Raw genomic sequence first — 23,788 nt, 5'->3', positions numbered from 1 at the left:
GTTTACATCATGTCAATAAGCATATAGAAAACAAGCATTATGATGGCAAATTGGACAGCTTTATTTACTATTCTTCAAAGGAAAAATAAGAAAAAAAGAAAAAAGTCCTAACTTGGCCCATCTCATTCCTGTAAATCTGTTTTTCTGCTTTTATGTTTTGGAAATATTGACTTCATAACATTTGTGGTGACATCATAATCTTTTGCTTGCTAATGCATCATGGTTTTGGATTCATCTCAATGCTGTATGGGCTCAGTGTTGAGTCAATACAACATTTTTTTTTTCTTTAAAACAAAATGAAGAATTTGACTCACCCAGTTTAAGGCAACCGTTTATCTTCTGTGGTTTCCAAATTGGCCTGAAATCAGATTCTCTTGATTTAAAAATGAACTTCCCTTTACTTGCATGAGGTCTGTGTCGTCAATTAAACTATATTTCCCTCCCATCTTGTTCTTCTTGTCTTGGTGATATTATTTTTGCCCCTTCCAAGGTGGTGAAAGCAATATTAGAAAATGAAAACAAAAGAGGAGGTGTCTGCTTAACCTCCTGTTTAATACAGGCTAAACCTGCCTGTGCTGGCTTGGAAATGTGTGTTTTGCCCATCAGAATAAAATGAAATCTTCACTTTCAGAAACAAAAAAAGCATATTAGTTTCAACTAGTTGGCAGAAAGGCACCATGAAAGTCTGGCATCAGCAGCCCCTGGCAGTTGGTGTGAAGAAAACCCAGCTTTCACAGACATGTAGCCATGAAAGCAATTAATTTTTTTGCCGACTTTTGAGTAATTCCTGCCATGTTTGTCAAAGCTGTGTCCTGCCTGTCCTGTTTTCACAGCTCTGACAGTGCTCCCTGAAAGCTGAGCTCTGCCTGGTGCTGCAGTGAAGATGCAGCTGTACTTCTCTAACAGGGAGGTGGAGGGACAGCAGGTACCTCCTGTTTGCTGAGGGGGTGACAGCAGCACTGTACTGCTTCCAGTCTTACAGGAGGAGGGGATGGAAAGTTGTTGGATGCAAATCAAGGCAGGGAGGTTAAAATGGTGATTTTATTTTTTTTAGTAGGTAGCTTTGAGATGCTTAAAGGTGCTGAGCTGCACACACACTTTCAGCTGTAACCTCAAAGTGCAGAGCAGCTCCCAGCATTCCCAGGACCTGGAATTCAGTGTGATAGTTATGCTGTGTTTCAGTGGTAACACCACCCCAAAAACACCATCATAACTCTTCCTCCAAACAATACACTCCTTCCCTCTTAAAAACAAAAACAAACAAACAAAAAACCAACCAAAAACAAAACAAAAAAACCCATGCCCCCCAAAAATCCGCAACCTAAACTATCTATAATACACTTGAGGTTCAGCTGTAAATACTGAGGATAATTCCGTTTAATCTTTTCTGAGAGAAGTCTGAGATTTTGGTTGATAAGCAGCTAGAATTCATACAAAGAAGGGTTTCAGGGTAAAAGCATAGTAGCATGGTTAATGGGTTTGCTCTCCTTTTTCAACAACAAATTAGGAGGTATGTTCTTTTTTCCATGTCTAGAAAAAAAGTTAATGCTATATATTTTAAGCAATGTAGTTTTAAAAAAAAATTATTCAAACATGAGAATTACTTTGTTTCTGGCTGGCTGTGGAAACAGTCTCTTATGAGTATTGTATTCAGGGATAGCAGTAAAATATTTTTAAAATATCTTTTAACATGTCAGCATCAGCTGAGAATAACAACTGAATTTTTTGAACAAATGCAGCAAACATTGTGTAAATTGTGGGATTGTCCTACTTATTATCCTGTATCCTTATATTATCAGGATACAGGATAATTGAAAATCCTTTATCCTGAAATAGAATGTATGTGGGCCAGGTCACAATTACTACCGTCCTTTAATGGGGAATTTATTCAGGTAAGTGGGAAGTTTAAAACAAAAAGCAAAAAACTTTAAAAAAAAGAATAAAGAAGAGAAAGAAAAAAAAAAAAAACAAAACAATCTGTACATTCATTTCCAAGTCAGTACTCATTTGTTAACCAGTTTGACCCCAGGAATGAGTTGTCAGTGTTGGAAAGGCTGGTTTGTGTTTGGGTCCATATGATTTCCCACCCCTCCATGGCTGTTGATGAGCAGACCTAGTTTCCCTCCCAGGTGCAGGAAGAGCTGGAGAAGCATTTGTGCAGCTGCAGGTAAACTTCACAGAAGCACATTACATACTTCCCTTGGGCTACTTAACACTTTCCAGCAGAGAGTTTTCTAGCTGAAAGAGGCAAGTCTGTATAAAAATTAAAAATATCATTTTTTTAAATCATTCAAAAACTGTCTACTGTGTGCACTCACTATCAATATAAGCTTACTCATTACTTGTCTGGCTTAGGAACATTTGTGTGTGGCACAGTATACATCTAAGAAAAAATTCACAGCTGCTGCCGTGTTTTATGGAAAGAAAATATTTTAAAAGTTAATCTCACCTAAACTCATCCCATTGTGTTACCACTGCACTCAGGTGCTGCTGACATGAAATGAAATTTCATTTTTAAAGTCTTTGTGGAAATTAAAACATGGAGGAGATTAGTTTCAGAACCTCTCATCTATGTCAACAAGAAATTCTCTCTTAAGCTGCTAAGAGAGAATTTATCTGGAATCTGGATAGACTACAGCTGGTTTTCAGACAAGAACAGCCTCCAGTGTCCTGCAGAGTACTGAGTGGAAATTACCTGGCAGGTACCCTCATTCATTGTTATTCAGCTAAGGCAGACATCTCAAAATACTGTCAGGGAAACTTCCCTGTAAGAAATCAGACACTCTCGAGAAGAAATCCACCTTTCAATCCATTTCCAGATGGATTTGCAAACCAAAATATTCCTGACAAGTTCTGGTAAACTTTTGTAGTCCACTTCTGAGTTTCTTGCTCAGTGTTTCTTTGATGCTTATTCTGCTTTTGTTAAACCAGAAAGAATGTGAGCAGCTAAAAACTGCCTGAACTCTTGGATGCCATCGGAAATACATTAGAAAATTCCAGGGCTTTCCCCAAAGCTGATTCAGCTCTAGGTAATAACATCTTCAAAATCTCATAAGATTTCAATTCAAGGATTGGAAATGTATTTCTGGCTTTTTATTTGAAGAGAAGGGGAAACTTAAAAGGAATGCTTTCAGCTGAGACAGTTTGATTAAGATCTGAGCTGCCAAGTCCACAGTGATGTCCTACAGGGACACGTGACTTAGTGGGGAAAATAAAGTGATCAGAGCATGTATTTTCAGTACTGAAAAGAAGGAGGAATGTAGAGGATGGTACTATAGTAATTTCAGATATGAGTACTTCAGCAGATCAAAGGAAAACAGTGATTTAGCCATAGAAATATACTGTGATAATAGCCAAGATTCCAAAGTTTTGCTAGGCCTGAATTTCCACTGTAAATATAGAGAACAGAATTCCTACTGCAAGTAGCTTAAATTCTAAGACAGTCAAAAGAGAAAATACCATTAAAATAGGAAGAGAGAAAAGTTCCAAATTTCTTCTGTGTAATTATGAACATCCAAAAGGAATTGTGAAGAGAAGTCAGCATTAAAAGATACAGTTAATGTTTTCTGTGGCCAGATTTTCAAAAACTCCCTTTCCCACCAGCTGCCTTTGAGAGTGGTGGGTTTAAAAGATGCTCTCTGACATCTCACAAAAAGTGCTCTGTTGCCTTAGAAAACAAACGTTGCATAAAGAAAGTATTTTAGGAAAAAGTGATGCCTTTCCACCACTCATAAGCAGAATTTATCTTTGCATTTGATTTGCATTGATTAATAGGTGTAATTTTAGTGTTTTGAGGGCATTTTTGGGTGCTTCTTAAACTACAGGACAATAAAAACTTCTGCACTTTTGTAAAGTGCAGTCTGCTGTTTTTCTTTTTCTGGGTAGTATTTTCTTAAGGCTTGTTTTGTCTTAAAACCAAAACCAGCAGCTAGCATCAGGATTATTTAAAAGGCACAGTTAAGTGTGACTGGCCTGGCTTTCCAGGTAGGATCAGCTGGTTCATGTTAGCCTGCTGCTTAAGTGTGTGTTAGCTATGACATATTTTTTTGTGACACATTTTTTTATTGCATTGATGTCTAAGTTCGGATTTTGTTGACCTGGATTTTTCTTCACCAAGTATTTGATTTTGGACTGAGGATTTATCTTAAAGTTCGCTCATTGAGGTGAGGCCTGTTTCAAAGAGCTCTCAGAGTAGATGTGAGGATGATTTGGCTGTTGCCATTTTTCTCATTTTTTTAAATTCAGATAAGCATACTCCAACAGCTGAGAGTGTAATTCTCACTTAGCATGAAACCCCCATGCTGTCTGTCATCTGTGTGGCTCTTGGACTGCATCCCAGGTGCTGCAGTGAAGATGATCCACTGCTTGTTTCCCATCACTCACCTTAAAGATTTTCAGGACACGCTGCTGCCTTGTATGAATTTCAACCAAGGCAAGTTTTAATTGTGTTTTCTGGCACCTCTAGAACTGGATGGTCTCAAATGTTTTGGGGTTTTTTTCCTGTGGCATTAATCAGTTTTTTCTTGATGGCATCTGTGCTAAACTGAGCTGAGACAGACTGAAACAGTTGAGCAGAGAATTTAGAACTTGTGGACAAAACAGTACTGAAATGCCTTTTCTCAAGAGCATGTGGCTATTTGGACAGGATCAAAACAAAGAACTGGAACACATTCAAAATCACATGAAGCTGAGTCAGGAGAGGTTTAGGTTGGATATCAGGTAAAGGTTTTTCACCTAGAGGATGACTGGGCACCAGAACAGGGCAGTGGTCACAGCACCAACCTGAGAGAGTTCAAGGAGTGTTTGGACAAAGCTCTCAGGCACATGGTGTGACTCCTGGAGTGTGCTGAGCAGGAGCAGGAGGTGGACTTGGTGAGCCTGATGGGTCCCTTCCAACTCAGCATGTTCTGTGATTCCTGTTCCAGATATGAAAACATACAAGTATCCTCAAATTATCTGCTAGTCTATTTGTATTGAAGCAAGAGAGACTACCTGTGGTTTTCCTGCTGGAAGAGGTAACACGAGTGTACTTGAACACTCTTTGAGACCTAAGAAGAGATACTTCAAAATCAAAACGTAAAAGAAGCTAAAAAGAGGACCTAGGAAATGCAGGATTTCAGTGCTATGGTATGTTAGACACAGTGTAGTGTGTTTCACATTCCTTGGCAAGATTATCTGTAGGTCTCTCTTACTGTCATGGTTTTTTTAATATAGTTATATTAAAAAAAACCAGGGAGAAAGGGAAAGGCATGAGTCATCCCTTGTGCCTCCATTCATTCTTGAGCTTGCTGCTCAGGATTCCCATGGCTTTTTCAGTCATTTTTTAACAGTCATTTTTTAGCACTTATTTGGCACTGCAGCCTAAGTAAGGCAGGAGCCTTCTCCAGTGCAGGCTTCCCACTGGGTCACAAAAAGTTTAAAAAAAGACAGAAATTCACAGGTTGTTCTGAAGCCTCACCCTTGTAAAATGGTGGCAATTCCCTTTTGATTCCATATAGCATCTGTCAGGAGAGCACCTGTGTTCCATGGTGGTCAGCCAGAAGAGAATTCGAAGTCACTAAGGCAATTATTCAAACACTTAGGAACCCTATTGCTGTTATTGAGAAATATTAAGGTTTTCATGGCATCATGTGGAAAGTAGTGTTTCAAATTAGAAAGGAAAAACTTTCTCAGGAAATCTTAATGGATTGAGCTGATACTGTGCTGAGCAAGCAGTTGTTAAAACATGTTAAAATATATGTATGTAAAAAATACAAACACAAAGGGAAGAGTTTTGGTGTCTCAGCAAGGAGATTGGAATGTCACAAAACTGGGAGTTTACCATGACTTAGCCAGAATTGAGGGAGATAAGGGTTTGGTGGTTTGGGGAGGGTTTTAATCCTTTTCAAGTGTTTGAACCATCTCCACAATGGTCAACAGGAGTGCCACACATCAAAGACTTTCCTTGGCACTGGCAGGTCTGGAGTCTTTGTAGCTGTGGTATCTGGAGCACATGAAATAATGCAGATTTTCTCATGTATTACTGAGAATTACCACATATTTTTATAAAGCATTCCTTTTTTTTTTTTTTTTAATTGCATAGAAATAACTGAAAAACCTTCTAAAAGAAGTGCAGCATCCAATACAGCCTACTGTATTTTTCATTTTGAAAATTAATGTAAGGGCCTAGAAATGGTTCTTCAGAGCAGACATCAGTACAGAACTGCAGATCAGTACTCTCAAAACAGAGATGGAAGTAAAGAGAGGTTCTGCCCAGTAAGGCATCTATCCATTTTAGGAGAATTTGGAAAGAGAAGCTCACTGTTATCACAGGCATACTCAGCTGCCTTGACATTTCACTGGAATTTGCACCGTAGCCATTGGCAAGCAGTGTTGTGCTAAACAACACTAAATATTTTGGCCTACAGTTACACAAGTAAAATCAGGTATCATGATTTGCTTCATTAATATGTCTGACATTATCTTCTTCAGTTAGTGTTGAGGAGGTGAACATCTCTTTTCAGCTGTCACAGGAGCAATTTCTGCATCACTGAAACAGGAGCAATCACAAATGTGAATGTTTGGTATTCTCACTAGTGCTTTGGGAAGAAAGTGTGAACCAGCCCATGAGGCTGGAAAAGATAGCAAAGCTCATTCAGTTGTGCCTGCATCTCTGGTCTCTGGAGCATCCTGTGGCTTGCATTTAATGAATATTAATTTGAATGTCACAATTTTCATTGAATGACAGCTGGATCTTACAGAGTGCAAGACTGAAAAGCCACCTCAGTGGGAGTTTGAGCAAGGGCAGTTACAGATTCTCCCTATGGGCTCCCTCTCATTGTTTTGTGAAGCCACAGAGAACCTGCAGTTTTGCAGGAAAATGTAGCTTTACCAGGGAGGTGTCTACAAAAGGTTGGCTTGGATCATCTCCGTATAGAAACATCTTTGGGTGGTTCTACAATTCCTGACTCTTCTGCATCTCTGCTGGAGAGAATCTGAAATCTGGAAGGAGGAGCAAGCACCCATTTGGGTCAAGAAGTACCTGTTTGCTGGGGAATCAGAACCAGAAGGTAGCCCAAAGAAGATTTTCTTTAGGGTTAGGATGTTTTCCTTGTCCAGGAAGACACGTGCATGTGGTTTCTGGTGAGCTTTTGTTCAAGCTGCCTGTGCCAGGGTGGCATTTGATGTCCTTGGCAATTTACTCATATTCTGAAGTGTGTGTACACATTCAAGAATGTGTTCCAGAGTGTGCAATAATCTGGCTTGTAGAGATTCTGAACACATTAAAAATCTCCTCTTAGTATTACTCCTAGTAATCCAGGACCTGGATATTCCAATGGTGAGTGGGTTTCCCATCAAGGGCTACCCAAATCTCAGCAATTTCACTTCAGAGAGTCTCGAAAAGCCGTAGGTTAAACTCCTCAAAGCTGTTTCACTTGATCTTAAAAACATCAAGGCAAATAGTTGCTAAACTGAAGCTTTACCCTGAATCATGCAGAAGTCTGTTACTAGAAGTTAGCCTGCCCTTGATTAAAGCTTAGGGATGTTTCATGTGTAGATGTAGCATTGCCAGCAATTGTGATTATCTCGCATTCGAAAAAAAAAATCTTTTACCAGGTGTCGATTTTCAGTGCTTTGGAGCTGAATGCAGGTATTTAGAGATTGTGGTGTACTTGGTTTTATTTTCCTGATGCTTGTATGAGTGAAATTACTTGGACTGCAACATCTGGATTGATGTTGGACTAAATGAAGCAGAGGATCAACGCTTAGATCTCTGTTCTTCAGTTCTTTCTGGAGCTTTGCACAAGTCTCAGTTCCTTGACTGGGGCTTCTGACAGCTGCTGCTGTGTGTGCTGAAATTCTTAACCTCTAACTAACTACTTCTAACAAGCAGTCAAATCCTGGTTCTACTTTGATTTATTTCTAATTGCCTCAGGAGGTGAAAAAGAGGCAGCAGTCAAGAAGGCTCTTGGGACGTTGGTTATATTTAGGCGTTTATCTTTGCTCCTTCTGATTTGGAAATTTTCAAAGAGCTTCCTTCCCAAAACCTCAGGCATCGAGGGGAATAATCATCTCTGATTTTACACAGTTGGCAGTTTAGTAAGGCACTAGTTCAACTTGTGTGTGCCCTCTGGAGCATAGCATAGAGCAGTGATGTCAGGAGGCAGCCTCTGAAAATAAAAAGGAATTAATAACAGACGAACAAACAACTGCTTGCTCTATCTTTTCCTAATATTTTGCATGCCATTTAGCTTGTGATGAAAGCAGCAATAATTTGCATCTCTAGGTCTGCTTATTGCTTCAAATCAAGTAGCCTTTCCTTTAGTTCTTTATTTTTTGTTTATTGCTTTATTTATTGTGTAGTGTTGAAGCTTTTCATATGCTAAATAAAGCAACAAGGGAACCTTAGACCCAGGCATGTTAAGATTTCCACAGATACGACATTTGCCTTCAAAGTCAAATGCACTTTAAACTGTTGCCAAATATGAAGTTGTAAGAGTAAATCTAACCAAGCAGCATGATGCTTTCATGTTTTTTCCCCCCGTTTCTGGCCCTCAGACCGGTCTGTCCCTGTGCTTGCTTTCGTGCCCTATGACTTATCATATGGCAAGGACAGCAGAGGTAATGTGGTTCCATGGAATCAGTATGGGGGAAAATGCCACCTTAATCCTGTGCTGGATATAAGGAGTCTGATTTTCATCTTGTGCTCCAGTGTAAATTGTCATGGGCTTTGTTTGACCCAGCTGAACTGCTCTTCCCTGTTGGAGGTAAATAGGTCCCCACTTTTCTTTGAATTTCAGTGCAGAAGGTGCAGCTTAGCACTTCTGTGTCTCAATTGGCCTATTTGGAAATCACAATTTCCTATCATGGCAAGTAGAAATCTTATGAGATTCTTAAGATCTCAAGATGTGATGGACTGCTAGCTTCACTGAGATTTGATGGAAGTGAGCCAACAAGCCCTAAAGCAAGCATTGTTGGGGTTGAATGATCTCAAAAATTCTATTCATAACCCTGAATCAGCGGTGGATATGTTTTCACAAGGACCCAAGTTCCTTTTGTGGCTTCTGGCAGTTCAGCTTGTGAAAATATGCATGGATCTCTGGTAGCTGGAATGATAAAGGAATAGCAATTTGCATATCCTTATTGAATACAGAGACCAGCATCCATTTACAAGACAAAGCATCATAAACCTAGGTAATGAATACAAATGAAAACTTGAAAAAGACAAAATTAATTGGTAAATTTTAATTACAAAGTTGTATTATGACACAGTAGCCAGCCGTGGGTCTCAGTTGGGTTTCTGTATTTAATGGCATTGTCTTTCATCCACACTGGGATAAAGGAAACTGTTGGAGTCGATTTTTCTCAGACCTGCTCTGTTGTCATGAAACTTGTGTGCTCAGGCAGAAAAGCAGCCGCCGAGAGCAAGAGGCAGGTCTGTGTCTGCAGGCGCTGTGCTATAGCATGATTGGATAAGTCTTCTCATTTATTTGTTGTTCTGTTCCTGTTTTCTTGTTTACCTTCATTTCATTTTTGTTTTCAGTTGACATGTGGTCAGTAGGGTGCATCATGGGAGAAATGATTAAAGGTGCTGTGTTGTTTCCTGGCACTGATCGTATCCTTCCTAGCAGCCATTCTGGCCCCAGTAGGTACTTCCAACCCTTTCCCTTCCAGCCCCTTCCCACTAGACTAGTGCTGACATACCTCTGTTCTGTACCTAAAGAGCTGGGTTAAGGCCCACTGCAAAATCCCTGCAAACCAAAATGTCAACAAACCATTACTGCCTCTCATCAAAAGCCTTAGGTGGAAACCGCAGTAAGTACAGCATGAGGAGATGGAAAACAACATCCCACACAGTTCATCAGAATTGCTTTCTGCAGCCAGTGACCACAGTTTTGTTATGAATGTCTCTTTATTAATTTGGTGGTGTGTGGGAGGGGTGTGTTTCACAAATGAAAGGTTTTTTTAAAGGTGGTAGAAGGGTAGGCACAAGTCACTGCTCACCTCAGGATGAGATGTAAGAGGTTCTGCATTTCACATGCATTTCTGCATCTCTGGTTAACTCAGACATGAGTCACAGAAATGGTTATTGGTTATAGACTCATAGAATTGCTTTTTTGCTTTGTTTGGTTGCTCTTCATGTGGTATTAAAGTACAAAAGTAGGAAATGGTTTCCGTTTGAGCACAACTTCTTCCCAAGACTAAAATGATCACTTGGTAGTAGTTTAATGACTCAGAAGTCTGGATGTTTATTGGGAAACTGTTCTAATGGACTTGGATATGCCATCTTTTATTTAAGTACATGGAACTGTTATGTGAAAGCAGAATATTTTCTTGACATCAAAAAGAAGAGATTTACAGATAAACACACTAAATCAGTGGACAATCAGACTAGGAATATATTTATTTTCCTGAGAGACCGTCCTACGCTCAGGGCTGAGTCAGACATATTTCTTATTTTTTTCCATGCTTTATTACAGCACTTTAGTATTTATCAGATTGTGGAACACTGTTTGTGTATAACAGTAACTGAGATCAGTACATTCTATATCTAACTCCAGTCCTTCACTGTCCATAGGACCATGAATATGAGAAATGGGCAAGGCCTGTGTACAAGTTTCCCTTCTATTTTAAATTCTGTACTTAGATGGCAGAGGAGTTTCCAAGCATTATTAATTTTTATGTAACTTTCTCTCAGTAGGTGTGTATGTACACTTGTGTGTGTATTTACACATACTTACCAGCTCACTTCAGCATTTCTGACCTCATTTACATTTTAAAGAGTTCAGTATTTTGATCAAAATGTGGAAAAAGTATCATCTGAAGATCATTAAAGAAATGAAGGTAGTTAATTATATCATTAATATTTTCACAGCCTTGCCTTGTAAGATTCTAATTTGTGTTTTGTCCAAAATGCTAGGTGAACATACCCATACTGAAATGAGCAATATACTTTCCTTGTCCCTGTGTATGATCTGGGGCACATCTCCTCTGCTTATGTGAAAGTAAATGTTTCCCTTCTGTGTATTAATGGAAATCATTAACACCAATTTGTGCTCCAGATTTGCTGTGCTTCTGTTTCCTGTCAATGTGGAGTCAGACACGTGAGTGTAGGGGTGAGCATCCCTCAGTGTTGTAGTCAGAACTTGTTTTATGTTCACAGACCTACATTTTACAAGCTAACATTCAAAGATATCCCCAAATAAATCTGAAAATAATTGAATGCATCTTAAATAGCATTTCAAAAACTGGTTTCTTTGACACAGCTGCACGATTGTTAAAAAGAACTTGCTCAAAGCCTCTATAATTAAACCATTGTGTGGCTTCTATTATTGCAGTAACTCCACAGAAATTGTCATTACCAGCTGCTGATTTCTTTGGGATTGGCCTGTAATGGAGTTCATGTTCTTCATTTTTATTTACGCTACGTTGCTAAACTTGCTCTGTGTTTTCTGTACCTCTCTGCTTTTCTTCTGCTGTTCCATGGGTGCCTGTTCCATGGACAGAGAACGATGATGTTGCTGTCTTTCAGGCTGCACCTCAAAGCCACCTCTTCTCCAAATCCAACCCCTACACCCCTTCCCTGCTGCTGAGCAGCCACAAGCAGGGGCTCAGCACTTCTGGCTCCCCTGCCCATCTGTGCAGCTGAAAACCAGTCAGGAAGCTGTGAGCTCCAACCCAGCCTGCTGAGATCCATCACCCCGTGGCATCCTCTGCCTTAAACCTGCACAGAAAGTGCTTAGCACTGCTGCAAAAAAGATTATTCCTTCAGACGAGTGATGGAGTTGGGCAGCTGGATAATTCCATCAGCAGGGAATAAACCCTCAGAACTCCAGGGCAGAATACTTAAGGATGTATTTAAGTGCAGAGGCAAGAATAATTAAATGTCCGTTTCTTTTAAAAAGTTTCCTCTTTGACATAAAATGGGTTAAGCCTGGCAATGTACCAGAATCTGCTATCAGCAATTTTTTCTTAACAGGCAGTGCTTCATTTCACATCCACACTGTTATTCGAAGAGTATTTAATACTAATTCATGTCAATTTTTATGCATAAATAACCCTGAAAAGCAGTTTTTAAGCTGAAAAATTGAATATTCATGAGAAATGCGCTTTCAGTCGTATACTTGACTGCAAAATTTACAGTTTGCTATTTTCCAGTGGTTAAGGAGTGTAGGTCATTTGATGCTGTTACTGTTTACATAACTAAGTAGTCCAGTCAGCTAACTAAAAATTTTGGTAGCAAAATTCAGAAGTAGAAAAGCAGAAAATGCCTCTGAGTAAGGGCAAATTGGAGTGCTTAGCTCGGATGCTGCTTTGTCCCACTACTGTAATCCATTTGAATTCACTGGAATCACTGGGGTGAAGCTGAGAACAGAGCCCACCTCTATTCTCTTTTAAACTCCCAGTTGTGAAGAATGATTTGCAGTGTCCAAAATCCTCATGGTCTTTACTGAACCTTGAAATTTTACTATTTCTCTGCCATTTTTGGTGTATGCATGTGATGCACTTACTTGTGTACTAAAGCTTTTTCTTTTTCCTTTTTTCATTTCATGTGAAAACTTCATTTCGATGTTGACAGCAGTAGTTCTGTTTTCAAAAATCAATTAGCATGAAGCTTGCACCTAATTGTGCCTTGAGGAGGGACATGGTGTGTTGTGTTGCTTCAGGAGCAATGGGACAAGCTGGCTGTACCTATGAGTCTGACTCTTGTTCCACATCCTCCTCAGGATTTTATGAGGAGGCCTGTTAACCTTTTCTTATTGCTGCATAAATAATCTGGAGGAATGAAGAAGGTCCCTTAGTCCTCTGGTGAGCTGTGGAAGTGTAGTTACACATTCTTTTAGCCACTGCAGGCATTTTGGGCAGACAAGGATGAATGTGCCTTTAAATCCTGTACTTGGACAAGCTCAGGGAGACAAGTACATATTCAGTAGAGAGATGTGATGTCCTCTGCTCTTAGTATATGCCTGCACAAGCTTATGCAGCCTCATCCTACAACTGCAATCATGCCATACATGTTGTAGGGATTGGAGTATAAGGGGCTTGCTGGCTGTCGTGCTCTGTGGAAAGTGTCCTTAAATAAGTGCCAGCTCTATTCTGCTGCCTTGTCCCTGAGGGCAGTTTCCCAGGGGGTCCTATTGCCTGACTCCTTGAACAGCTGGAACTTTGCTTTCCAAAACTTCAGGGTCCTGACTTGACTCTTCACCTGACCCATATCCCTCAGGACTGCAAACCCCACCAGTGCACTGTCGCTGCAGCCCAGGCAGCCTTCAGGGGCTTTAGTAGTGTCTTGTCAGGGCTGGGTTAACAGCTGGGCTCAATGATCCTGAAGGCCTTTTCCAACCTTAAAAGTTCTATGATTATATGAAATTTCTCCCTGAAGTTGTTAGGCATCAGTTTTATCAGATCTCCTGAAATCTTCAGGCAGTGCCAGGTGCAGTGGCAGATGTGTTTGTAGAGGAAGTTCTCCAGCCATCAACAGATTTGATGAGCTTATACTTCAGCTGCACAGCTGAAAAAATGCTGGGCAGAGGTTCAAAGCCATATTGTGGAATTCAGGAGATATACAGGGCCTTTTTGAGCTCAGGAAGGACAATTGAATTTCAGAAGATAACCAAGATCATTAAAGAGTCTCACAGGGTTAAAACACTCCTTCAGACCTTGTGCTCAGAAATTGAAGAACATAACCAGAGTGAGAAGAAGAAAATAGACAGAAATACATGTAAGCCATCAACGCCCTTGAAAGACCTCTTTTTAAAATCCACACTTCAGGCCATTTAATATCAACAAAAACAAAACTATGTTTTTCAAGACTCATGTTCTGAAACAATAGTTTCGCCTTTTGATAGATTGTTTTCAGGCAAAGAGTTAATTTACATACAAACTTCACATCAAATTGATCTGAATTGCTGGTGAAATGCAGAGCAGAAAAATTAAGGTAGTTTCTGAAAATACTTTTCAATATACATATTTTGCCTAATAACTTTGACTAGATTCCACAAACAAATGCTGCTGTACTGAGTCAGAATGATCTACAAAGTCCAGCAATATCTGGACTGGCCATAATCTTTTCTTAGAAGATGGGTTTGTACTTTCTAGGATTAGTGGCAAAAATATTTTTGCAGGCAACAGAGAAGATCTCAATAACTGCCCTAAGGCTTTCTCTGCTTTATGCAGAAGATGCAGGGATTGTTCTGACAACATAAGAGAACAGATTATTGGAAACTGCTCCAGCAAACCTTCTAAGAACTAATTTTCTGTACCTTTTCTTTGTCAGAAAATCTGAACTGATGGAAAAAGACACAGAGACTGTGCAGAAGTTTTGCACAGAAGTCTACTGTGATCTTGCCTGTTAAGTACAGATTTAATGGTTACAACAGTAAGTGAAACAGCGCTTTGTCATTTTTCAGGGTATTATTGGCAGTTAGAAATCATAAACTCCTTAGGAAAAGCAGCTTTGTGTATTTGCAAAATAAATTAATTCTGCTTTAAATCTAAGATGAGAACTATACTCTGTTTGAAAAGTAATTTTTTGGTTTTTCTGTGAGCCTCAATACTGAATGAGCAGTGGTTCCATGGAAACAGCGATATTTGTGGATAAACCACCAAAGAAATGCCCAGGCTGCACAAAACCACTCCCACTCAGCACTATTAAATGGATGAAAGGTTCCAATCACCAACTTAATTATTTTCAATACAACAATGTAACTCTTTTAGAAATGTTTACACTAAACACAAATTGTTTAATCTTTGACAGTGTGCTAACAGCTTGTAATTTTATCTTGGAAAACCTGTCACCTGTATGTAAATACAAGGAAAATGAGAACACTTGCCCCTATCCAATAATACAACTCCGTTCATACATTTTGACAACTGCTTTATTGCATATTTATTATATTTTCCCAGGAAGATTTTTTTATTTCACTCTCAGCCTTTTCTCTTTGCTGACTTCCCATCCTTTGAGTGGTGTGTACAGCTTCCACTTCCTGGAAGTCAGAGGAAATATAGAGAAAGAACTGATGCAAAAGATTCGTGAAGTATTAGTGAGCTGAGGGTTGCTGGAGGTGGCTCAGCTGATATAGACTGATAGATACATGAATATATAGAATGGTGTATATTGTTGAACACTCTTGAATTCAAGGCCAAAATTTGTCTTTCCTTAAACACTGGGAAGTTGAGTAACTGTTAATTGTTGTAAAAATTCACTTGTAAAGGGCAAAAGGAGCTTTTTTTGAATAATTTTGAATAATTACACAGATGAAAACAGAATGGTTCTGTTTTCTCCTGATTCAGGAAGAGGAGCAGCCCTACAGTTTCCAGGACCTTGTTTTCTATGTTTTGAGCTTGAGGAGTCTATTCTTGATTTCTTATCCAAGTTGTTGCAGGTACACCTGAGATACAGAAGCAAGCTGAGCCCATACCAGCTTCACAGTGAAAACAGAAACATTTTGGGATTGTGCTGTATCACTAAGATCCTACTTCCTCTGCAGACTCCTAGGTAGCTTTTGTAAACACTTGTAACATGTTTGTGGTGTAACACCTGTGGATGCCTCATCCCTGGAAGTGTTCAAGGCCAGGTTGGATGGGGCTAAGAGCAACCTAGTCTCTACTCATGGCAGGGGACTTGGAATGAGATGATCTTTAAGGTCCCTTTCAACCCAAACCATTCTATGATTTTATGATTTGCTTGCTGCTGTGTAAGCACAGATGTTCAGCAACTGAATGAAATACCAGCTGGAAAATAGTATTTGAAAATTCTAGTTAAGGAGTCATAGATGGGCATCCAAAATGTTAATGACATCTGCACAATGAAGACTGCTATATTCTAACTCCTGAATGATCAATGGTAGTCTTCTGAAGTAATTTATTTGTACTACATGTTGGTTTTTGCTATCACCACATTCTGTTATTCTGTATAAACAGCAATTATTATTCTGAACATTGCACAATGTTTTCTGTTGCAGTCTAGTTTTTACAAATGCCACATTCTTCTCAAGGTGTTCACCTTGGAACAGAAAATGCTTTATAGTTACTGTCTTGTCAGATGGTAGCATTTTTTATTCCTGTTGTGTGGGTTTTTTGGGTTTTGTTTTTTTTTTTGTAAATGGTCTTGGCATCAATATGTAAATTGGGGGACTGTGAAAAAAATATGAATGTGACACTGATGTCTCCCACAGTGAAGCTGGTTAGTGTCATTTTTAGCAGATTTATTTTAAAAAGAAAGGTCCGACTAAAAAAAAATTAAAACATTGGCCTATCTTTCAACAACTTTCCAGTTGTTGCCACAATTTGGTATTGGGGAGGGAACTGCAGAGCTGTTCATAGTAATTATTTTAAATTTGACAAGTTACGAGCATTAAAAAATTCTGCCTGAAGTGGAGGAGTTAGTTTTTGTTGGTGGAATATGCAGATTTAAGGAGAAAACAATTAGCAAGGTGGTTCCCTCAAGATTTGAGATTGAAAAGAGATGATCTTCCCCTGTCTGCCTGTTACAAATGAAACATCCTGTGTCTGTTTTGTTTTCGTTGTGCCTACCTTAAGAAAAACAAGATTTGATGTCTAATTATCTCCAGAAGCAGCACATTTATCCAGAAAGAGCAAACCCTGCTCCTGTACAGCAAAGCTGGTGTGGAGGGGGTGTTTGATGGGTGCAGAAAGAGCAGTTCAGTGTGCTGGGCAGGGAAGCATGACTCCCACCAGCACCTCCAGTTGTGTCCAGCACAATTCCAACAGCTCTCTTATAATCAGGCATTCTGGCAGAATTACTCGTGTTTCCCACATCACAGTCCATAGATACTGCTTGAGGAGGATTGTAGAAAAAGGCTCCTCTTTCAGGTGAACAAACATGAAAGATTAAGTTATTTGTATTTCAGTACAACTGAAACATCCTAAGGCCAACAGAAACTCCTCCTGCAACACCTTGCTGTTGAACTTAAAAAAATACAAATCTTCACTCAAAAAATAGTGTGATTTACACAGACGTGTCATGAGAAGGAAAAAGAAAAATTGCTGTGATTTTAAGGCTAGATAGGAAGACAATAATTTGTTGTCTAAATTGTTTTTTTAATTACAACCTACTACTTTTTACACTGTAGAAATGCTTTCAATATTTTCTGATTGAGACAGAGAAGTATTGTAAATTATCTCTTACAGCCAAACTCAACTTTCTTATGGCTGTTTGGAAACTTGCAGGAATTTATCTGAAGTTTATAGGCCAACTGAATGAACAAAACACTGGTTCTTAATCTACAGTTTTGATCTATATTGCATCAGTGCACACATAAAAAAAATAAATACAAGTACACTTTCAGCCTGTGCCTCTAAATAGATGACTTTACTGTGATTATGATTTTTTTTCAAAAGAAACACTTTATTGTTCATTTACAATATTATTTTCCCATTAGAATTTTTATGCCTTTGCTTTAGAAAGGTATGTCACTTAATCTGCAGTTCAGCTTCATGTTATTTTCCAAATAAACAACCAAATATTTAGAAAGCAAAGGAGAACAATCCTTAGGAGAGTATGAAGCATCAAAGAGAAAAGGTGGTGAGTGAGCTTGAGGCAACCTGAGGCCTCAGTGATAAATCTTCATGCAGAAGACACACATTTTAGATCTATTTTCTTAAATATTTTCTGTAACTGTTTATGGCCATCTTAATGTTACTAAATTCCATATTGTTAGTGCCAGAGGCAAGCTAATAAATCCAGGTTAGATCCCTTCTTCTGTCTTAAATCTTACAGATGCTGTTGTGAATAGTTGACACGTTTTCCTTGATCCTGCTTGGGGCAATGGACAGCTGAACTAATTCAAATAGCTTTTAAGCAGACATTTCATCATTTCCAGAGCTCTGGGTTGGAATTCTTCCCAACTCTCAGTCTGTCTAACATTTGCTTAATTTCAAGGGGGAAAGCAGGATCCTCTTTTTTAATTCTTCTTTAAGGGACTTTCTCTTTTTTTTTTTCCTGGAAATCTTCTGTCAGTTGTGTGATCATTATCTACAAAACTGTAGGTTTTGATTCACATTAGGACTGTCCTGTAGTACCATTTGTTTCCTGCAGAGTTGCTGAAGCTAATGCTGACTGGCAGCTAGAGAAAGCTGTTTCTTTGCTTTGATGTGTAGACCTCAGATTTTTTCCAAGACTGTTTTTTTAATCTCACACCATGACAGGTACAACTCCTCATCACCAGGTGTGTCACAGATGCATCACACGTGGTGACTCCATAAAACATTACAGTGAAATAGAGCTGGACCGGTATTCTGCAAGAACTTTATTACATTCTTGCACATTTTCATACATTGGATCTCAGAATATAATCCAGTGGTTTTAAGGTCTAGGTAAGGGGAGAACCATTACTAGAGAGAAAATGTGTGTGTCCATCCAAAACATCATCTATCTACTTTCACTTAATATTGTTTTGTTATTGCACTTATCAGGACAAAAACAGTCCTGAGTGCTCCATCATATCAGTTTGTGTGTGTGTGTGTGTGTGTGTATGTGTAAATGTATCTAAAAAGCAAATGAATGTATTTTATTCAAGGGTTTTGGCAGTATAGCAACAACATAAGTTAGAAAAAAATACAGTAAAGAAGCACAAATTACCCATCCAGATCATTCATTACTCAAAACCAGTCCCTGAGTTTGCTGTGACATAAAGGCTGACCTTTTGGCTCTTGGTAAGACCTTGCAAAGGGTCCAGTGCTGTCCTGCAAATCAAGTCCAGTCAAGGGGCAGAACATGGTGGCTCTGCCAGTTCTCTTGCCTTTGGCTCTCGTTTTTGCACTGATGACTCCATCTCAAAATGTCCCAGTCATGAGTGGTGGTCTGCTTTTGTGTTGTTTCTTAGTGAGAGCTTGTCTGTCAGCCTAGAAGAAATGTGTCCAGTGGGAGCTGACCTGTTGTCTGTGGATTTTCCTTCTCCCTTTTCCATCACTGCTGACAGTGGTTCCCATCACATAAGCTCTATTTTGGGAACTTCTTGTACCCCTTTTCCCTTATTGCTCATGTCTAGGGCATCTTACTACATCTTCCCTCTCAATGTGTCCAAGTCCCACATAATCCTGTAATCCCAAAGATCATTTTTCCTTTGGCCTTCACTGAATGTCTGGGAGGTGGTTCCTCTGCTCTGAGCAGGGGTGACCTTCTTCGAAACAAGTCCTGTGTTTGGGCCCTCCCTGTTTATCAAACACTTCACTCAGCATGCACAGGTAATGCTGCCAGTGATAATTTAGCTTCTCTTGGCACAACTAACAGCATCTTCATTTCTGTATTCCGTGTTCTTCTCGGCAAAGCATTTACACACCCTGTATTCTCAAGTTCCTCAGAGAGACCTACATCTGAAGCAGTCCAGCCAGCAGCCACTGAGGTGTCTTGATTTGAACACAAGTTTAAAATGTCAAACCACTTTATTTTCTAATGAAATATTTAATGAAATACTCAGGCTTCTCCCCAAGCAACTGTGGTCTTAGATAACTTTACTGTTGTTGCAATTGTTCAGTTTTCTGTTGAGAAAAAGATATTTTACATGGACAACACAAGCTACATACAACCTACAGGGGGTGTGTGTGGGAGGGGCTTTTCTACATAAAGCTTCACTTTAGTTTAAAAAATAAGTGGTATTCAGAAAAATCTTTCCAGACTTCTGCTGTTTCTAGCAATCTTTTTTCAGCTAAGAAAAAAATCATTCAAAACACTATTTTAGAATTCTTAAAGCATATGTTTAAATGATTTTCACTCCTTTAAACACGTTTTATTAGTAAACCTGCAATCTTTAAATGAATTATTTGCCTTTTTTTGTTCAAATAAGATCAGGTAAATCCAAATTTAATCTATCTTTATTTTCCAAGGTAGGTGAAAAGACTGTTTCCATTCCTCTTAAATAAAATACCTTTTTTTAAAATCTGAAATTGCTACTGCAACCAAGAACTGGTTTTTGCTTGACTATTTTTCTTCTGTTATCTGTCTTAATATTTGTAACACTCCTCCACACTGATGACACTTATGACAATAATAACTTCAAGGAATAATTTTTAAAAAAGAAATCTCTGTGCTGAAATGCTTTGAATGTTTGTCTTTTAAAAGCCTTTTCTTTCCAGTGTGCTCTTAACAAAATTCCCTTCATCATATTTCTTAGTATCAATCTATCCATGGCTGCATGTAATCCTCCTTTTTTTCTCCTCATGTAGTAATCAGTTTCTTAGCTCTGTGAATTAGTGTGATGTAGAGATCCTACTGATACTTTGCTTTTCTGTTGGCGCAGTAAATCTTGTTCTGAACGTGGCTGAAAGAGCTACATAACATGTATTAGACGCCTAAATGTTAGCACAAGAAAACTAAAATAGCAACATCTCAGCAGATTAAAAGCTCAGTTAAAAATGTCTGTAAAAAACTTTCTTTTTAAGTATTAGAACCTGTTTCTCATTATTCAGTATCAGTTTAGCAATGTAGCTGTCACTTTTTCAGTTAAAGAGAAACATCCGTCTACACCTGTGCATCATTTATCTATAGAAAATGAGTCCCGGTACATTCTTATTTTATTTTTGTTTTCAAACAAATTGTTTTTGAGGGGTTGCTGGTTATCTGGTATTACCATCCATGAAGGTACTGGAGAGAGTAAAGTGCAAAGCAGATGAGTGGAAGAAGATTTTTTGTCCTGTGCAGAACTTCTTTAAGCCAGCTGAGTCTTCTCTCCACAGACTGAATAGAAGGCAGATGCACACATTGTTCTTTCAAGCTGACATAGTAAAAATTAACTGCATGTTAAAAAAAGGGAGTCCAAGTCACTGGATGAAAAAAAAAAAAGTAACAAGTGTTGACCCAAAGAGAAGAATCTGTGTATTGTTCTGTGGTGGTCATGGTTTTAGAACTGCACAATGTCCTGAAGTTGTGTGAGAGAGTTTTTCCCTTTGCAGGCTGTAGGACCTGGAGGAATAGTGAGAAGGAGCAATAGTGTCTGTAAAGGTGTTATGAAGGGAGTTAAATACCTCTGAGGATTCTCAGAGAACACAAGCAGAAATGTCAGGAGTCTACATGGGGGTTTGCATTTTGTTTCCCTTAACTACTGGTGTTCAGATATTGATCAGTGGAATAAAGTTATTGAGCAGCTGGGAACACCCTGTCCAGAATTCATGAAGAAGCTGCAGCCCACAGTACGGAACTACGTTGAGAACAGACCCAAGTATGCCGGCCTCACTTTCCCCAAACTTTTTCCAGACTCTCTCTTCCCAGCAGACTCGGAACACAACAAACTCAAAGGTATGTCTGGCAAAGGGACGTGGTTCATGTGCAAAAGCTGCAGTGGAATGAAGGCTATCCCAATTTTTCTTCTCTCTAGTTGCACTCCATTCAATGCAGTTAGTTGCAGACCAGTAGCTGCATGGTTTTATTCAGCTGAGGGGCAGCTGAAAAACATTTGGACGTGGTTTTTGGAGATTCTGGTGCTTGGGCAGCCAAGGGAATGTAACCACTGATGCACTGAGAATATTCCCATGGTGTTCCATGTGATGATCCTGTGCCACAAGGAATTGAGGTGTTCCCTTGCTCTTATTCTTGAACTTGTAACACAAAGGAACAATGGAACTTTGATTGGGAGATCTCAGCACTTGCACTGGTATTTTTAGATGAAAAATACCAGTTCAGCCAAATGCCTGCCTCATAGGTCTACCTTTTCTAGTAAATACAAATATGTTATCAACATCAGCTAAAATTAAGTAGCCAAGGTTTAATATCCACTGGGGTGGATTTCTTCTTTTGAAAAATCCCATGGGTCACTTAAGATATGTGAAGGAGAAAACTAACTTAATTACAGTGTGACTAGATATTCCCCTGCAGAAGAAAAATTGCAATGATTTTAATCATATATTGAAGTATTTTTTCACTTGAATGGGGCATTGACCTTCAATGGGAAAGAGTGATTATTGTGTGTTTAGTACACAGCCCTGGAGCCCCTGCAGACCTGTGCTGTGTATTGGCTCTGCACCACTCCAGTCCACTCACCACAGTGGTGTCTAATGGTTTTCAATTGCTTGCAATTTGCATGTCATTACACGACCCAGAATTTTCTTCATTAACAACTGCTTCGTAGCCAAGCTGCTGTCCTGGCTCTGGGAGTAAAGGGAAAGATCTGAGCAGATGCTTTCAGATACACAGAATTTTATAGTCCTACCAGGACACAACTGAATAATGGAATTTTCCTGCATTTGCAGCTAATGAATAGAAATGCCTTTCAAACAGTGCTTTTATCTTTACAATACAGAAGGCACATACATTTGAGCATCCTGAATGCCTGAATGAAATATTTGAAGATATAGCCATGAAGCAAGAAAGAGTGCACTCAGAAACCCCTATTTGTGCAGCATTGTATCATCCCATGCCCTGCCTAAATATAAGCATGTATATAATATACACCATAATATAATGTTAATGGTTTAATTAGATACTCACCCATGTATGATGAGATACCTAATAATATTTTTGCACTTACTGCTCTTTGTGACTTTTTTACTTTCATTGTCTTTTTCACTCACACAGCAAATAATTTTGAGTGCCCAAGAGCTTAGAACACTACCAGGATAATAGTAATAGTAATAATAATAATAGTAATAATAATAGTAACAATAATAATAATAATGGTGAAAATATATGTTGTTGTTATAGTTTTTTCATGTGGGTTGAGATGGTGTTATATTTTTTACAAACTCCAACTAGGAAAATCCATTTGGGTAATATAAAGCTGAGTTTGTGGCTTTGTTGTGCCTTTGTTTGCCTGATAGGCACAATGGAATATAATAATTATCATGTTAAAAATCAGTGCTGCAAAGTAAAATTCAATGTGTGTGTGTGTGTATATATATGTGTGTGTGTGTGTGTGTGTGTGTGTGTGTGTGTGTGTGTGTGTATGTAGTGGAGGATGATGTGCCCCACTGATTTAAACTTCATTATGCAAGACAAACAAGACTCAAGCAGTTCCAAAACACTTCCATATTACTGTGGTGCCAAGGCTACAGATTTGAAATTATTGCCTCTAAGGGGATGCCTTACGACTAGCCTAGTCTCTATGCCTCATTAAAATGCTTAATGCCTCACAGCAGGCTAGGTGAGAAACTTTAAAACATCCAGAGAAGTGTGGATGTTTTTCTGAGCCAGTCTAAGAGTGCCTGTAAGTTTCAGACTTTGATTTAGTAATGCCATGATTTTAGACTTTTTTATGTGAACTTTTGTACTCTAATCCTGGTAATAATCACAGATACACCAAACACATTTTTCTTGGGGATATTATTCATCCCTCTGTGTGGAATCTGCACATATGTAAAATGTCACTAAAGCTTGTTAGGTAACTTATGGTGTCAGCCCTGCTTTTGGCACCTTTCTAATGAATCAGACCTAAAATGATTGGTGAAGAGCTCTAGCTACGAGGAGGCAAGGCAGCAGAAGTACATACACAGCCGATCTCTAAAAGGGCTGTGCTACTGCTCTTCTCCCACCCTCCCCTGGAGGCAGTGGCTGCTCTGTACTAACGCTGTGTTTCTCTGCTTTGCTTGTTCCAGCCAGCCAAGCCAGGGACCTCTTATCAAAGATGCTGGTCATTGATCCAGCCAAGAGGATATCAGTAGATGAAGCCTTACAGCATCCATACATTAACGTCTGGTACGACCCAGCAGAGGTGGAGGCGGTAAGTAAGGTGGAGGCAGCACTCCTTCCTTCAGAATGCCAAACACAAATGTGATTCAGGGATTCCTGCTGCTGTACAGCAGCACAATAATGAGCATGCTGTAAAGAAATAATGCTGGGACTGTCATGGTCTGGGGA

The 23,788-nt window shown here is 39.1% G+C and overlaps 1 protein-coding gene across 7 annotated transcripts in view; it reads left to right on the top strand.

Annotated features, from left to right (window-relative positions):
• Window positions 1-23,788, top strand: part of MAPK10 (mitogen-activated protein kinase 10) — a 146,289-nt gene that overhangs the window by 100,231 nt on the left and 22,270 nt on the right. For all 7 annotated transcript variants that reach the window (XM_015625515.3, XM_015625520.3, XM_015625516.3 and 4 more), the window contains 2 exons: window positions 21,053-21,235; window positions 23,527-23,651. In XM_015625515.3, the coding sequence (XP_015481001.1) occupies window positions 21,053-21,235; window positions 23,527-23,651 (308 nt within the window). The remainder of the gene's footprint in view (window positions 1-21,052; window positions 21,236-23,526; window positions 23,652-23,788) is intronic.

Source organism: Parus major, chromosome 4 (genome assembly GCF_001522545.3).
Source record: "Parus major isolate Abel chromosome 4, Parus_major1.1, whole genome shotgun sequence".
Classification (NCBI taxonomy): domain Eukaryota; kingdom Metazoa; phylum Chordata; class Aves; order Passeriformes; family Paridae; genus Parus; species Parus major.
Note: the sequence above shows the minus strand (reverse complement) of the source record. Positions and strands in the feature narration are given on the sequence as shown.